Source organism: Arachis ipaensis, chromosome B10, assembly GCF_059453495.1.
Source record: "Arachis ipaensis isolate K30076 ecotype BB chromosome B10, ASM5945349v1, whole genome shotgun sequence".
In the NCBI taxonomy this organism is placed as follows: Eukaryota; Viridiplantae; Streptophyta; class Magnoliopsida; order Fabales; family Fabaceae; genus Arachis; species Arachis ipaensis.
In genome coordinates, this window is record NC_142435.1 from 128047690 (window position 1) to 128064441 (window position 16752).

Sequence of the window (16752 nt, forward strand, 5' to 3'; positions counted from 1 at the left end):
AAAAAAAACAACAGTGAAAATAAAAATAAGAATAATAGAAACGAATGAGGCATTTAGCATGTGAGAAGATGGCAAAGTGCTTCCCCCCTAACGAAGTTCTTTCTCGGGTACATACATTTCATACCTAAATGAAAATCAAATTGTTCATTCCACTTAACCATGACATGCAAATACACTGATTATAACTGCAAATTTAATCTGGAATTGAGCAGATTTGATGGGGAACTGAATCAGCAATATATTTTTTTATTCACCAAGTGACATTGCCAAAATTTTGATCTTTAAACCAAGTAATAGAGTAATGATTTTAACATTTTCAAGGATTTCACTGAAACAATAACCACAGAGCCTTCCAACTTTATAGGCTATTATACCAAACTGCTGAAAACATAAGACAATTAGCATAAAGAAGCATCTCAGCAAAATGAATGATGATTCTAATCCATCAATCAACAATCTTCTACATCTCTTATCGAGGCGTGCCGAGACCCATTTCTGAGAAAATCGAAAAGAGACAAACACTTATGAGCACTGGCTTACAGATGAAAAGTTTCTTCTACAGAAGAATGGCTAGGCAAAGGAGATAACAAATTAACACACACCACTTTTACCCTAGATAGAGATGAATGTAACATTTAAGAATCTTAAATGCTGTTTCTTCAACATATAATATAAATATGTAAAGAGTCTATAGGTATTATTAAAACTGACAAACGTCATCGAGAAACTCATCGCACAAGGGCAAGTATAAAGGGTAAATCTGTAATGTGTTACCATTATATCCTTTGACTTAAGAAAATTGAAAAAGTGGACTGCAGCATAGTTGCATTATCACACTGATGAAACAAGTCAATGAATAAAAAAATTAAAAAAATAAAAACGCACCGATGAAACTAGCAAGCTACAAGCAAAACATTGATTCATCTTGATATAGTGGAAGAATGAGTTAGTGAAATGTGTGCTAAGGGTAATGGTAAGAACTCGTCACTAATAGTTCTTCCTCAAACAACCAATTTCCTTTGTATCCTTCCATCCTTCTTAGAAAAAAGGATTTGAATTTTACTGCATATGTTATACTGCCTAAGTAAATTTTATCGCAATGCCATTAGACCAACTATGTTATATGAAATGAAATATTGGTCGGCAAAAGATGAATAGGAACATAAACTTAGTGTGGCATATATGAGGATGCTTAGATAACAAGCAACCAAACATGTATGGACAAAATAAGGAACTAGAATATAAAAGAGAAAGTTTGAGTAGTGCCTATTATTAAAAAGAAGTAAAATCCTGTCTTAGGTGGCTTCAACATGAGGGAAGAAGATCGGTAGAACATTTGGTTAGGATGGTGGATCAGAAAGTAGATAGGTAGTGAAAGATAGAGAAAGACCCAAAAAGACCATACACGAGATGGTCAAAGGAGATCTATGTGTAATTGGACTCACTATAAATATGATGAGTTCCGCTAGGGAACCAGCTAAGAGTGTAGCCAACTAGAGAAAACTAGTTGAAAAACAAGTCTATTACCAAAAAACAATAATAACTTCCCACTATCTTAATTTTCCGAGTTTCAAAATTAGAGATAAAAGGGGGTTGGCTTGAGTTGGCTTATATCGTAGTTAGCTCTCTAGACTTTTTCATATGATATATGATAGGGCACAATGATATCGTTTGATTCATATAGCCAACTTCATCTAGTGGAATAAGGCTTTGTTGTTGTTATTGTTGTTTATCCTGCCTAACTAACAAAACTAGTCATAGCAACAAAAGGTCGCATTGTTTGTTCCAATAACAAAAGTCACCAAAACAATTCACCTCTTTACCAAATTAAATAACTCACACCTAATATCAAAGATTCAAAGTAGACCGCCAGTGTGCCTTGAAACATGAAATAAATAGGAAGTCTTCATTAAGCAAAGAAGTGAAAATGATTTAGTTGGGCACTCCCAAGAAATGCTTGTGCTGGAATGTGGACCTATACACAATTATTTCCAACATAGGAAAATATTAGCTGCTATTGATCTTGGATACATGGATCAAACAATGCTAGTATTCTATCGTTAAACAAGCAGTTGTTGAACCATTGAAATCTACACCTTTTTGACGTCTCAATTGTTTTCTTGAACTCTCACTGGCTCAAGCTATTGGATTATCCTCCAGCTGATCTATGCTCCTTACTATTAGGGCTTCTATAGGCTTTCTCCACAAATGCTCAAACCAACCTAAGACGATATTCTTCCAAAATACATGCTTAAACAACTTTCTCTCCAATTGATCCATTTCAGTTCTGTTTTGACTAGTATGTATACTCATCTATACAACATACAATCACTCAAATAAATCAATATAAAAGCAAATCACATGCTTAAAAGGACTTAATAAGCATAAACAGATTGAACCATCTTTACATAAAATTCATGATGGCTGGTATTTGACATGCATAAAGGAACTCCATCTGTAATCTCCTTTGATTAATCATTGCTGACAATGCCTGACTGGCAATTGATTATATGAATAAGGCTTGTTTCTTTGAGCATTTAGTGGATCTTTTCCCAACTCAAACTAAAAAGGGTAACTTCTGAATAAAAGTACTCTTTAAAAGAAAAAATCCCATAAAACCAGATTATGTTTACTTAAACAAACACATCATACATCACAAATGAGAATATTTGATAGATCAAGCCTACCCCCTAAGCAAAACCAATAATCTTATATTGACTAAAGAAACCTTATGACAACATTTTTGTTTTGCAAAATTGTACACTATACGTAACCTTGAAGGAAATGAAACAGGCTGAGACTCAGAAGCTAAACATGTATATTTGTTTTCATTTCTCTTGTGCAAACATTTGGACTAGAACTTAAAGCACATATCCCTTGCATAGTGAATAGTGACTCATCATCTGCTTCATCGTGCATACAAAAACCATCGAAGGAAAAAACAATCAAACTATTAGCCTTCATCAGCTCAAAGTCGTAGCCTCGTAGCCAATAAGTTGACCCACAAAATGACAAAGAGCTTCAGAGTCATTCTGGTTCTCCTAGTTACACTCAGTGTGTTTTCCAAGCTAGAGCTCAGAATAACATGAATAACCAAAACCTCAAACCTAATCATGAATGAGCTCATTCTATTTTCTACAATCCTAGTTTCCTGCACCCAGTCAAGCACACTCATACTTATGATATCAAGCACAGAAAAGGATTCAAACACAATGCAATGCAAGACTATAAGGGGTAAAGGAAATAAACAAACACACATTAGAGTTAAAAAGTTGCTTACAGATATGAAACAAAAAAACAAATTTGGAGCATTTTTATCAAACTCCGGGGTTGGCACTGCAGAGCATACCCTGAGACAACGATCTCGAGCTCCTCGAATCAACGCCGAGGCAAGATGTCAGGCGCGCCGAAGACACCGCCGAGTGCAGCGGAAGCAGGGACTGCACGCACCCCAGCCGAGAAACCGACCTGTAAAACAATTTAAAAATATACAAAAAATAGAAAAGATTGAGCACTGAATCGAAACAGGAAACAATTATTCTGAAAAGCGGTTCCTTTATTAATTGAATTGGGGGGAAATACGAGACTTTGCCTTGAAAGTGCGGCGGAGGAAGAAGAAGAAGTAGAAGTGTTGAGGAGGGAAGGTGAGGGCTTTGGCGTGGCAGTGGGTTTGGTGAGTGTGGATTTGATGAGGGTAAATGCGGGTCGCGAGAGAGATCTGTAACGAGAAGCCATTGGAGAAATCAGCAGCAGGAATTAGGGCTTTCAGACTCCAGTCAGCTGTAAGAAGCTGCAGGACAAGGGTTTTTCGGAGGTTTTTCTCTTTATTATTTATTTCTTTATTGTTATCATTATTATATAAAAAAAGATAAATAGTTAATACATCCTCCACTTTTTAATTCAAAGATATATAAGAGATTGTTTAAAATATTAAGAATTAGAATTTATTCAAGAATTAAATTATTTTTTTATTTTAGAATAATTAAAAATGAATGATTTAAAATTTTTTTGATAATTTTTATTTTTATTTTTTTATTTATAAATTAGATCAAAAGGAGTTTAATTTTTAAATCAATTTTTATACTTTTTAAATTTTAATTTTATTATATTAATATATTATAATCATTTTTTAAATCATAGAATTGAATTTTAAATAGAAATGATTCTTTTCTTAAAGGAAATAGAATTCTTTTTTCATGTTAAATAGTTTTCAAACAAATTCTAAGTCTCTAACTAATTAAAAATACAAAACGGTCATTGACTTTCTAAAATACGAAATATTTAAATTTATCCGTCAAAAATATATAAGGACAAATTAGTTCCTGGGAGACTTAAATGTCTCGCGTTTAAAATACTTTAAAATTAAGGAAAACTATGATAAAACGCTTTAAAATGACGGATATGGTCTTGATGTCTTATTTTCTTGGCATTGAAGTAGTTCAAAAAGATGATAGAATCTTTATTTCATAGAAGAAATATGCAAATGATATTTTAAAAAAATTTCATATAAAAAATTTAAAACCAGTTCCTATTCCAATCGAAGAGAAGTTCAAGTTGTATGTTAAGAGTGTTAGGATTTGGTTGAATTAGTCCCACATTACTCAGGATAGCAAATGGAGTGGGTGGCCTAGGCTATAAATATGAGGCTAAGTTCTCCATTTGTTTTTGCACCAGTCAGAAACACTTTAAGCTTGTATCTGATTTTTCTTTTCCTCTGTACTCTTTGATTAGAGAGTGTTGTGAGGTGTAGTTAGATATTTGCTTTGAGAGAGTGTGGGTGTACTGGGGTGCCGGTGAGAGAAAGAAGTCTATGTGTTGTAACAATTTTCACATAGTGATATTCTCTGGTTGTCATTTGACAACGGCCGTGGTTTTTTCTCCGGTAATTGGAGTTTCCACGTTAAATTCTTGTGTTGTGATTGTGTCTATTTTATTTCTCTGTCAAAGGTGTTTTCTCAAGGGGGAATGGTGTCTTATTCCCAACAAGTGGTATCAAGAGCTTCGGTTCGGTGGGATTTATTCTTAGTATGCTCTGTGGTTGTAGCCTAGTCTGACCTTCCACATCAGAAAAGAATTTTGTCCTGTGGCTTGAGGTTGATCTTTGGTTGCTGTTGTTGTTGCTGGAAGGCAGTGTGACACTGTGAGAGTGCTGTTTGGAAAGGTTCTGGCTAAGGAAAGACTTGGTATTTAAGTGTGTCCATTGTGACCCACCTCGCTTTCCTGGGGACCCTTCCTAGTGCACGGTTGAGTTATACTATTCCAGTATACGGTTGCAACAATGTCAGGATATTCAAGTGCTGTGAAGCTTGAAATAGAGAAATTTGATGGAAGAATCAATTTTGGCTTGTGGCAAATACAAGTCAAGGATGTGTTGATACAATCAAGTTTGCACAAGGCGTTGAAGGAGAAGATCTCTGATTGCTCTCTCTATGAGAGAAGATGATGTTCTCTAGAAGACAAGAAGTATCCTCATGGTATTACCGCACTGCCATGGATAAGGATGAATTGTGGCAATCGGGTCCACAATTGCACACGGGCATTGTTGGCGTTAAGATGCAAGGTGTGTGGCGGAGTTAGGTCGATAGCTGAAGAACTTCCAGGAAAAGCCAATTTGGAAGTTGCACCATGAATTTTCAGCAAGGTTTCGATCTGTACCAAGGTGAAATGCTTGGAGTGGTCTAATTCCAAGTGAGTATACTTTCATGGTTGAGTATGATAGTTCTCTGAACTATGATTGTCGGTATAGACAATGGCAGCAAAGAATTGTTGGTGTTGACAATGGAAGCTGAAGATGTGTGACTATTTCAATCAAGGTGGAGATTGTTAGGATTTGGTTGAATTAGTCCCACATTACTCAGGATAGCAAATGGAGTGGGTGGCCTAGGCTATAAATATGAGGCTAAGTTCTCCATTTGTTTTTGCACCAGTCAGAAACACTTTAAGCTTGTATCTGATTTTTCTTTTCCTCTGTACTCTTTGATTAGAGAGTGTTGTGAGGTGTAGTTAGATATTTGCTTTGAGAGAGTGTGGGTGTACTGGGGTGCCGGTGAGAGAAAGAAGTCTATGTGTTGTAACAATTTTCACATAGTGATATTCTCTGGTTGTCATTTGACAACGGCCGTGGTTTTTTCTCCGGTAATTGGAGTTTCCACGTTAAATTCTTGTGTTGTGATTGTGTCTATTTTATTTCTCTGTCAAAGGTGTTTTCTCAAGGGGGAATGGTGTCTTATTCCCAACAAAGAGAAGATAAAGAAAGATCAGTAAATTTCACATATTACAAAAGCTTGATTAGAAGTCTAAGGTACTTGACTGCGACTAGACCAAATTTCGTGTTTGGAATTGGATTGCTTAACAAATTAATGGATGAACCTTATACTAACCATTTGCAAGCTGTAAAATGGACTCTTCGATATATCGGAGGTACTTTAAATGATGATATTTATTATGAAAATACTAGTAAAGTGAATCTTATCGGTTACACTGATAGTGATTGGCAAGAGATATAGAAACAAGAAAAAGTACTTCAAGATTTGTATTTCATCTTGGTTTTGGTGTAATTTCATGGTCATCGAAAAAACAATCAGTAGTTGCTCTTTCTACCGCAGAAACAAAATATATAGTAGCAACAAGTTGTGCAACGCAAACAGTTTGGCTAAAAAGAATTCTTAAATAATTGAACGAGAAACAAAGTATTCCAACAACAATATTTTGTGATAACAAGTTAGCTTTTGCACTTTACAAAAATCCAATGTTTCATGGTAGATCAAAGCATATTAATATTCGATTTTACAAAATTAGAGAGTTCGTGAATGAAAAAGAAGTTGTTATCAAGTATTGTCCTACTAAAAAACAAATAGCAGATATATTTACAAAGTCTTTGAAGATCAAGTTATTTTATAAATTGAAGAAGACGCTTGAAATTATTTATTCTGCAAGTTTGATTTAAAGAAGGTAATATTGATTAAAAAATTAAATAAACTTGCACCACCTCATATATACAAGAATCTTTATGAAACACGATTAAAGAATTGATGAAGCAAAATTTTAATTAAATACAACAATCATCAATTTACTGGATTTTGTTAAAAGCTAGTAATATTAAAAGCTTAAAAAATTTTCAAGTTGTTCACAATGTTGATGTTACTTATTTTGAAGTTGTTCACAATGAATGCTTATATTAAAAGTAACTTATAAATAAGTTATTTTGTGTTTAATTTTTAGTTCTAAAAGTATTTATTTTAAAAAAAAGTGATAAAAAAACTTTTTATTATAAGAGAAGTCTTTTTTTTTTAACTTCTCCTTAAGCACCAAAATAGCTTTTTAAAAAATTACAATTTTATTTTAAAAATTGTACCAGACATTAATATTACACATTTTCATAAGTTAAAAATTAAAAAAAAAATCACTTATAAACCTATCCAAACAGACCCTATTGAATATCTACAAATAGAGTTAGTATTACCAATCCTAATTACAAATAAAATCCCACAATTAATTTACGTTACCATTTAACTGATTTTTTAATAGAACATTTTTTTTATTAGAGGCAGTGTTGACTTTCGCTAAAATAAACAGAGACCAAGTTGATGCAAAATTTAGTTTAAAGATAGTGATTGGTATTTTTTAAAATTTATAACTTTTTTGTGACAATTATTTTATGTAGACTTTCATAAAATATTTAAAAAGTAAGTGATGTGTATATTTTAAAATTTAATTTTTTGTTACATTTTAACGAACAATAGTTCCCTTACTTTCTCACAATAAATCTAAAAAAAACAAAAATAGTGTTCTATTCATCTCTGGTGATCAGGATACAGAAATTCATACATCTGAAATTCTGAATAATGTGAGATATAAAAATAAATGTAGCAATGAATATGAGGGAATCAAAATAAGCTCCAACTACAAATTAGTACTATTGAGTGCTACCAACTATAAACTACCTAAAGTGAGGTTGCAATGGCCAAAATGAAGATACAAATGGGAGGAAAGGTCATGAAATTTATCATTACAAGGTTTATTTTTCTGAATTCTGTTAAAGTAGGGGCAACTTCCCAGTCACTGAATCTACATATGATTTTGGTCCTGAACAAAATCAGCAATAAAGTTTTAGCCATTCATTCAGAATCAGAAAGCAACATATTATAGTGAATTCAATGACACACAAGCACTTGGAATAAAAGATATTGCTTGCAAGTGGCTTAAATGAACTTCTTAAGGTTTCAAGTGTGGTAAGTTTTTTCGATGCATTAAGTGCTTGTTTGGACGCCATTAAATCAATAGAAAAATATTTTTTTTCAATGAAAAAGATCATTTTGTATTTTTTAGTGTGTTTGGCAAATTTCTATTAGTAAAAGTAAAAAAGCACTAAAAAAATAAAAAAATATATTTTTTGAGAAACTACAATTTACATCTTGTTTTAAAAGATCTTTTTTCCTTATAAAAAAGGATGTTTTTCACATAATAAATAAACAAAAAAGTACTTTTATCTTATTGTAACCCAAACATAATTGATAGATAAAAAGATCTTTTTACATGAGATATCCAAAAATAAAATTACTTTTACTTTTCTAAAAGATCTTTTAAAAAAAGATAACTCGAAAAATATCTTTTCTTAGAAACTCACCCAAACAAGCCCTGAAGACATAATTTTGAAACCCTATTAATTCTTCTAAGCACTCTTAAACAAACCCTCAAAATAGAAAGTAAACATCGGCATCAAATCCAAGGCAGAGAGGCATTCAATTTCTATGCTATTTACATTCCTAATTTTCCTATTATGATTTTTCATGCACAAGTTTGATCATACATGAAATACAAAGCAACAAGAAGATTACCAGGTCCAACAGCAAGAACAGTCTTTGATCCTGCCGAAACCTGCATATATTAAAGCTTTAGCAATACTATATTGCTATAAATAACCAGCAACACTAAATTTTCCAAATGATACAATCATAAAATAAAGGTTCCAATGGATAACATGGGTTTTAAAATCTAGCAGTAAAAGTTAGGACTATAAAGGTCCTAAAATAAAGTTCAAGGAGTATAGATTATTACAAAGGACTTTGCAGCTGTAACTATCACAATAACTCTTGGGAAATTGTGGATTCAGATTTCTTATGCCCAAATATGGGAAGTAATCTCTTTACCTCAAAATGGTGCAAGGAGATGAAAGGCGACCATTCAAATTTTAACACTTTTACATTTCTTAAGAAGTAACTATTAGTAATTTCACTTGGAATTCGCTACAACCCACTAACTCCCTGATAGAGGTTTGTGAAAACATGGTATTATATTCTCCATTTTTATGCCACATAATAAGTATTACCTGTGTTCGCCCAGCGTCAGCAACAACAAAGGTTGGAAGGCCAATACTATCAGCTGTGTCCTTCAGCTTATTCCTGATTAAAATTATCAGGTTCATTGTTTCTGAAAACAAGAAATGAAATTAAAGTATTTAGAATAAAATAATCTGCTTACATTTCTTGTTGATTCCTGCAAGTCACAACAATTTTTGGCTGGCCGCAGCTTTCCCATTGTCTCAAAAGTGAACGGTTGCTGCAAAAGTATTCAGTAGTTGAGTTTTATTACACCAGCAAATGCACCATCAAGTAAAATGATCATCATCTTCATGGCTAATGGGAAACATTTTACAAAAATTACATAAGTTTTTCCATTTGCTCGTGCTTTATAGGTAAGGAATAAGGAAACTTATCAGAACAAAAGTACCTGTGGATTAATTCAGCATACATGCCAGTGGCAGCATCTGCAAAAAGCGGAAAAAGCAAAGGCATAAGGAAGTTTGCAATGGTCAGAAGTAGATCCTTGACGAAATTAACAAATTGGTTCTTATCTTACGAGCACATTGCGACGCAATCTTTCCAGATTTCATCTTTAGGTCTTGCCTTACAACTAGCACCTGACAGAGGTTGCCATTGAAATCAGAACCTTTTTTTTCCTTGAGAATTAAAAGCAAACAGATAGAACTGCACCAGAATTAAGCATGGAATCAACAGAAAGTTTGGACTATTCATTGAAGAAATTGCTTGCTAAACTAAATTCCTGAATTCCTATTTACTAAACTCCAATATCTGTATCTCTATCACCCTGTTTTATTCTAATCCCTAACTACCAATGCTAACTAATCAGAGGCATGATCCTTAACAGAGACTTGATGCCATTGCCATACACTACTTCAAAATTTATTATGCAATCTTTGATTTCTTTTTCTTTCTTTTTATTTATGCAACACAATCTGGTTCAATTCTTCCCAGTATCAATAGCATTTATGTATTCACCTCAAAAGTTTGTTTCATAGGTTGTTTCTTTTGTAGAATTGCAGATTGAACTTTTGAGATTTTACATCGTATAAATTCAACCATCCAACAAGTTCAATAAACGAATCCTTTTCATACTAAAAGTCACCATTTCAATCAGATACATTAACCTAATAACCAACTAAAAATCAAAACTCAAAAAGACTCCCATAATATGAGAAATTGATGATGAAACGGATTATAACAAACTAAAGGACTAACCATTTTCAGGTCTTGATCACCATTACTAGATACTGACAATTGGTGTTGAGCCTTGCCAGATGAGAAATTTTTCTTGGGAAGATGAAATTTACCGGGCTTTGTCAAGTCCAACAACAACCCAAAAATGAAACCAATAACAAGACCCGGAACAAAGTTCTCTGGCTTGAAACTCCCTGCTAGCCATTCTCCCTTTTGCTTTTGCTGTTGCTGCTTTTAACAAAGGTTGGAAAACATAAATAAAAAATGAACATCACAAACTTCTTACAACCCCTTTTAAGGAGAAGGTTATATAATTATAAAGGAGCTTCCATGAACCCATTTAAGCATTAAAAGGAAGCAATTTGCATACCCCCTGAATATTAAATTACGCAGGGAACAAGGATTGAGGAGAGTGATAGAGATAGTTGTGAGTTAGTAACAAACCTGTTCCCCAGGTTCAGTGGATTTTAGGACGAAACGAACCATCGGGAATTGTACGGTTTTGGTGAAGAAGGGACATCAAAAATGGAATGACCTTTTGAAAGTTGAATACTTGAAGCTGCTTTCGTATTATCAGCAGAAAAAGGGTTCAGAACTTAAGAAGAAGAAGATAAGCCTGAGTTACCGAAATATACATATATGCACTAAAAATTTATTCAAGTAATTATACTTTTAGAATTGGTTTACTAATTAGGTATCAAAAGAGGCTGATTTTTTTCCATATAGAAAATAATTACGGGGTAATGCAACGAAATAGAGGCTATTTTTATTTTATATCAAAGTAAAAGTGGTGATATGTTTTAATATTGTAATTTTTGATATTTTTTAAAATTGTAGAAAATATATAAATTAGAGGGTTTGATTTTTGTATTTTAAATTTTTTATTTTTTTAAAACAAATTGGACAGTCCTATTTCGGTATTTCTTACAAATCGAACGGTTCGATTTGTGTACCTATATAAATTGAAAGATTCAATTCCTATATTTCTACAAATCGAACGGTTTAATTTCTGTACTTCTAACAAATCAGATGGTCCAATTTTTACTTCTCTAATTAAACGATTCTACATTTGAGGAGAATAATATCCAACAATTCATATTTTAAAAAAATATCATTACCACTCTAATATCAAAAATAAAAAATTCACGAAATAGATGTGTATGAAATAGATGTGTATGAAATATTTGCGCTATTATAATATCAGTCAAAATTGCAATTTACATTTTATTTTTTTATTTTTTTTTTATGAAACAACTCAAACGTAGCTTGTTTTTTATGACGGGCAACTTTTTGAATTTTTTTTGTTTGTTTTTGAAATAAGCCCATACACAAGTTGCGTTTATCAAATCAGTATTTTTTCAATGAACAATGGTAGGAACCAAAAGGGTATTAACCAAAAACCAGCTAAATATCTTTGGATAAATTTAAAATTTCTACGAGTTAATATATATGGATGTTTCTTCAGTTAAGTATTAGAATGTTTTTTTTTCATACTAAATAAATGTTCTTCTATATATTTTTCGAATTTTTTTGTATTACAAATGTGACTGTCTCTATTTCTTTAAAAATTTTATATTTTTTTTTAAATTTTATAGATATTTAATTATTTTTGCTAAAATATAACTGGATATTTCTTTTGTTAAGTATTAGAATGTTTTTTTTTTTTTCATATTAAATGAATGTTTTTTTATATTTCTATAATTGTTCAAGGACTCCTTTTGACTAAGATCAAGTGTGTAGTTTGCAGTCTCTTTAATCATCAACACGGCACCTAATATTCCAAAACGATTGTTTACAAGGTAGAATCTCTTCATACAATGTGATGAAATCCTCGGCAGTGTTTAACTCCTGTGTTTCAACAACGCAGCAAATAATAAATACCAATTAGCACATGGTAAAGATCAAGTAAAAGGCCACTTGAAAATTTTTTTTCTATTTTTCTGGATTAGAAGGAAAAGATAGAGGAAGCAAAATTCTCTTCTCCCTTCATTTCAAATCTCAAGGAGATTAATAATTACATATATTTTTTTTAAATAAGAAAAGAGTGTGTCCAAACATAAAAGAGGCGCATTCCATGGAAGGGAACTAGATCATAACAGTCAAGAAACTCCTAGGAGAATATAAAGAACCAAAAGAGATATGAATATAACCTTGAATCCGATCTGGTTCGCGAAAGGGAAGCGGTTTTTGTCGACGGTGGCAAATCCGACAAGCCAGATGTCGGTGATAAAAGAGTGATAAAAGAGGAGTGGATCGTAGTGGGGAGGCGGAGAGGGCCTGACGGTGAGAGAGAGGTCTGTGTGTGTGATTGTTGGAAGTGTGTAGGTTAATGTGAGAGAAAAGACGTTTTAATTAGGTTTACTTAATTAATTTTAAATTTTTTAAATTTTGAATTTAAAAAATTTAAAATTAATTATTAATATAAATTAATGTAGTTTTGTTTTTTTTTGGTGACTTAATGTAGTTTTGTTTAGTTTTTGGCTAGTAACCTCTTGGTTTCATATACTTTTTCTTTTTTAATATTTTTTTGAAATTCAAAAATGCAGGTTGCATTGGCTGATTTTTTTCGTTATGAAAAAACTGTTGGTGTTGTGCAATGAAATGGATATATGGACAAAATTTTACTATTATGGTGTTAGCCCAAAATGTAACCTACATTTTACTCTTTTTTTCATTTTTTTATTGTTCAAAAACTAAACAAAATGCAGCATGCGTTTTGTTTTTTTGCAAGATTTTCAAATTTTTTTATTTCGTTTTAGCCTAAACGCAGCCTGCGTTTAGTGATGGGCAGTAAATTTTTTTTGAAATAACAAGACGCAGCTTGCGTTTTGCTTTTTTGTATCAGCTTTTCTTTTGGAAGATGCAAAACGCAGGTTGCGTTTTATGAACTGTCAGATTTTTTTTTTGGAAAACTAAAAACGCAGGTTGCGTTTTGTATAAAAAAAAATATTTTAATCAAGAGTCCTGCCTATAAATACAAAGTAAGACTCGTTCAACTTGCCTGACTCCACTTCTACTCATCCTATTCTTCTTTCTTGCACATATGTCGTAGTTCTTAGTTTCTTTGGCAATTAGGTGTGTCAAAAAAGTCGGATTAGGTGAGGTTGAAGTTATGGAAAATACTGCAAATTTGCGAGTGTATTATAACGGTGAGGTTATACCAAACACACATGAATGAGTGACTTTTATTTGTGAATGTCCGTTGTCATTTGCTATTCCATGTACCATGAGTTTTATAGAGTTGCAAAATGGGTTTTGTAATAACATTCAAAGCCACATTTCGAAAAGGGTGAGCAACATTTTATACTGAAATCCTGTACAAGTATTTGGTGGGCTGATACAGTTTCAAATAATGCCCATCACTGACAATGCCAGTATACAATAGATGTTATATATTTATCAACAAACCTGATTTCATGTGCCGCTGATAGAGCTATACATTGAGTTCGAACAGCAGTCGGGGTTGGGCACGGTTGGCGAGAAGGTCAATGTTGATGAGCTTAGGGATATAGATTGGAAAGAAGATAATAATGACAGTGAAGAGGAGTTCGAAGCCAACTATGAAGTCGATGACAAAAATGATGACGGAGACTTGGCAGGCAATCCGGCAATGCAAAATGAAGCGGATGTGATTGTAAGCCAGCACCCGTTTGGTGTTCCGTCTTTTATGTGGACTCTAGATCTCAAAGCCATGCATGCCCCGAAATTTCCTAAGTATGCGAATATGGGTATGTTATGATTATTAATTCAAGTTACCTATAGTGTTTATTTTATTTGCCTTGTCTGACTGATGGTGGTGCGCATGTCGTAGGTGAAGGCAACGCTGCGGCGAAAGATGGTGAATTTAGTGTCGGAATGGAATTTGGTTCGAGAGAGTCGGTAATATCTGCAATCAAAAGCTACACTATCTTTAAAGAAGTTAATTACATTGTGTATGAGTCTGAGCAGCAGACATTCTATGCGAAATGCAAGGTCTATGGTGCAGGGTGCGATTGGCTTATCCGAGCTAGCTTGATTCGAAAGAAAGCTTGTTGGGAGACAAGAAGATACAATGGAAAACACACGTGTACCATGGGCACGATTTCATAAGATCATACCAAGTTGGACTCAAACACAATTGCAGAGACTATTAGGCCGTTGGTCGAAGCAGACCCGTCGATAAAGGAGAAGTCTATTATTATAGAACTTTAATCCAGGTTCAACTACATTGTAAGTTACTGCAAGACTTGGTTGGCAAAGTAGAAATCTGTCGCAAAAGTTTTCGGTGATTGGAAAGTTTCTTACCAGACTCTGCCAGTATGGTTGAAAACAATGACTGCGAAGATGCCAAGGTCTCGTGTGCAAATTAAAATGCTCTCCGTTTACCGTGAGAGTGAGGAGGTTTAAGGTGTAAGAGTACTGCACCGCATTTTTTGGAGCTTCTATCTGTGTATTGTAGCATTCAAACACTGCAAGCCACTGGTGCAGGTTGATGGCACGCACCTGTACGGTAAATATAAAGGTGCACTTCTGGTTGTGGTTGCACAAGATGAGAACCGAAACATTGTGTCCATTGCATTTATGATATTCGAGGATGAGACGACAAACACGTGGGAGTTTTTCCTAACAAATTTGCGGAGATATGTTGTTACCATTGATGGCGTGGGGATTATTTCTGAGCACCATACCTCCATTGACGCTGCAGTAGCTCGCAGTAACGGTGCATGGTCACCACCAAGAGCGTGACACATGTACTGCATCAAGCACATCGGGTCTAAATTCTTAATGAGGTTCAAGGCTCCGTATTTGCATAAACTTGTGGTTAACACAGGTATTTCATTTCGCTATTATGGTCCTATTCATAGTAATTTTGTGGTATCTGCTTACGGTTAAATAAATTGTTCAACAGGCTATTGTAAGATGGAATAGGAGTACAACAAAAACTACCAGAGGCTAAAAGAGCGGGGTGAGGTATATACTCAATGGTGCAATGACATCGGTATTCAGAGATGGGTGTTGGCATTCGACGGGGGTCATTGCTGGGGACATATGATGACAAACTTGGTAGAGTGCATAAATTCTGTCCTGAAGGGTGCATGCAACCTTCCTATGACTGCCATTGTTAGGTCTACTTTCTATCGACTGAACGAATTATTTACTCGGAAGAGCGCCAAGGCTCATGAGCGTGTCCACAACGGATTCACGTATTCGGAATTTGCAACGAAGAGAGTTGAAGAAAGCTTTCAACGTGCAGAAAACATTGTGGTCAATCGGTTCAACAGGCGCAATGAGATGTTTGAGGTTTGCAAAATGCAAGATGGTTCCGTTTACATTGTTAACCTTGCGCAACGACACTATGACTGTGGCCATTTCCAGGTCGAGCGACTCCCATGTCACCACGTTCTTGCATGCTGCGCTAACCAACGTCTTGATTGGCTAGTATATGTGCATGACGTGTACAAGATGTCTGAAATTTGCAAGGTGTACAAAGGCAAGCTTGTTCCGATGGGTGACCCATCTACGTGGGATAGATATGAAGGAGCAAAGGTGATAGCCAACTGTACATTGAGGTGCGCAACAAAAGGAATACCGAAGTCAACCCGCTACTTGAATGAGATGGATTCGCCGGATATGTGTGGTCCTCGTCGGTGTACTATATGTGGACGCGAGGGACATATCCGCAGGCGATGTCCTCAGCGCGTAGGTCCAAGCTCCGCCGGAGGTCAATAGTAGTTGCACTTCTTATGTAACTTTTTATGTAACTTCATTATCTATTTTAAACTAGTGTGTAAGCTTTCTATGTTATTGTGTAGAGTAGGGTTGTATGCGTTAAACACTAAATAATAAATAAATATTTAGATTAAAAGTGCGACAGACTAATCTCAAACAGAGTACACCACTGAAAACAAAGCTAAGGTCAAAGAGTACAACATAAATTGCAACAGACTACTTCCTCAGCACCTTCTTCGAATACAAATATGGCTTGTATTTATCCGGTGGCACAGTCAGTGTCCGTAAATTATACGGATGACCTTGAGACACTCTGTGGTCCATTCCACCACCACCATCAGAAGCACCGACATCTGGCCAACTCGCACCACCAGTGTTGTTCAAACTGGAACCATTCATCCCCGGAGCACTCACTCCACCATATTCATACCAGTGCTGAAGGTCATGTTCCAACTGTCCCTCTTCCTGCGGCAGGTATTCATTCAAATCGAACAACTCGAGATGAGGTGGTGCAGAGGGACGGGGA

The 16752-nt window shown here is 34.3% G+C and overlaps 2 protein-coding genes across 3 annotated transcripts; both read right to left on the minus strand.

Annotated features, from left to right (window-relative positions):
• Nucleotides 1-213: 213 nt before the first annotated feature.
• LOC107624530 (protein NONRESPONDING TO OXYLIPINS 2, mitochondrial) lies at nucleotides 214-3815 on the minus strand. 2 transcript variants are annotated; one of them, XM_088510294.1, is made up of 3 exons: nucleotides 3593-3815; nucleotides 3350-3468; nucleotides 214-495 (listed from the first exon to the last, which is right to left on the minus strand). In XM_088510294.1, exons 1-3 carry the CDS (start codon nucleotides 3733-3735, stop codon nucleotides 470-472), a joined length of 288 nt encoding a protein of 95 aa, XP_088366420.1. In that variant the 5' UTR covers nucleotides 3736-3815; the 3' UTR covers nucleotides 214-469. The 2 variants fall into 2 exon arrangements, with proteins under 2 accessions (XP_088366420.1, XP_088366419.1); XM_088510293.1 differs by having other exon boundaries at nucleotides 3281-3468.
• Nucleotides 3816-7767: 3952 nt separating this feature from the next.
• Nucleotides 7768-11172, minus strand: LOC107624107 (Peptidyl-tRNA hydrolase II (PTH2) family protein). Its single transcript, XM_016326565.3, has 8 exons — nucleotides 10962-11172; nucleotides 10539-10745; nucleotides 9859-9919; nucleotides 9730-9766; nucleotides 9481-9558; nucleotides 9329-9401; nucleotides 8838-8877; nucleotides 7768-8085 (listed from the first exon to the last, which is right to left on the minus strand). Exons 1-8 carry the CDS (start codon nucleotides 11001-11003, stop codon nucleotides 8036-8038), a joined length of 588 nt encoding a protein of 195 aa, XP_016182051.1. The 5' UTR covers nucleotides 11004-11172; the 3' UTR covers nucleotides 7768-8035.
• Between the last annotated feature and the right edge of the window lie 5580 nt (nucleotides 11173-16752).

Excerpts from the sequence above, each read along its gene's own strand:
- LOC107624530 (XM_088510293.1), bottom strand. The coding sequence starts at position 3,735 with ATGGCTTCTCGTTACAGATCTCTCTCGCGACCCGCATTTACCCTCATC. Across the intron at positions 3,469-3,592 it reads TCCTCCGCCGCACTTTCAAG|GTCGGTTTCTCGGCTGGGGT; the intron begins GCAAAGTCTCGT and ends ATTGTTTTACAG.
- LOC107624107 (XM_016326565.3), bottom strand. The coding sequence starts at position 11,003 with ATGGTTCGTTTCGTCCTAAAATCCACTGAACCTGGGGAACAG. Across the intron at positions 10,746-10,961 it reads CCACTGAACCTGGGGAACAG|CAACAGCAAAAGCAAAAGGG; the intron begins GTTTGTTACTAA and ends TGTTAAAAGCAG. Across the intron at positions 9,920-10,538 it reads GTGATCAAGACCTGAAAATG|GTGCTAGTTGTAAGGCAAGA; the intron begins GTTAGTCCTTTA and ends AACCTCTGTCAG.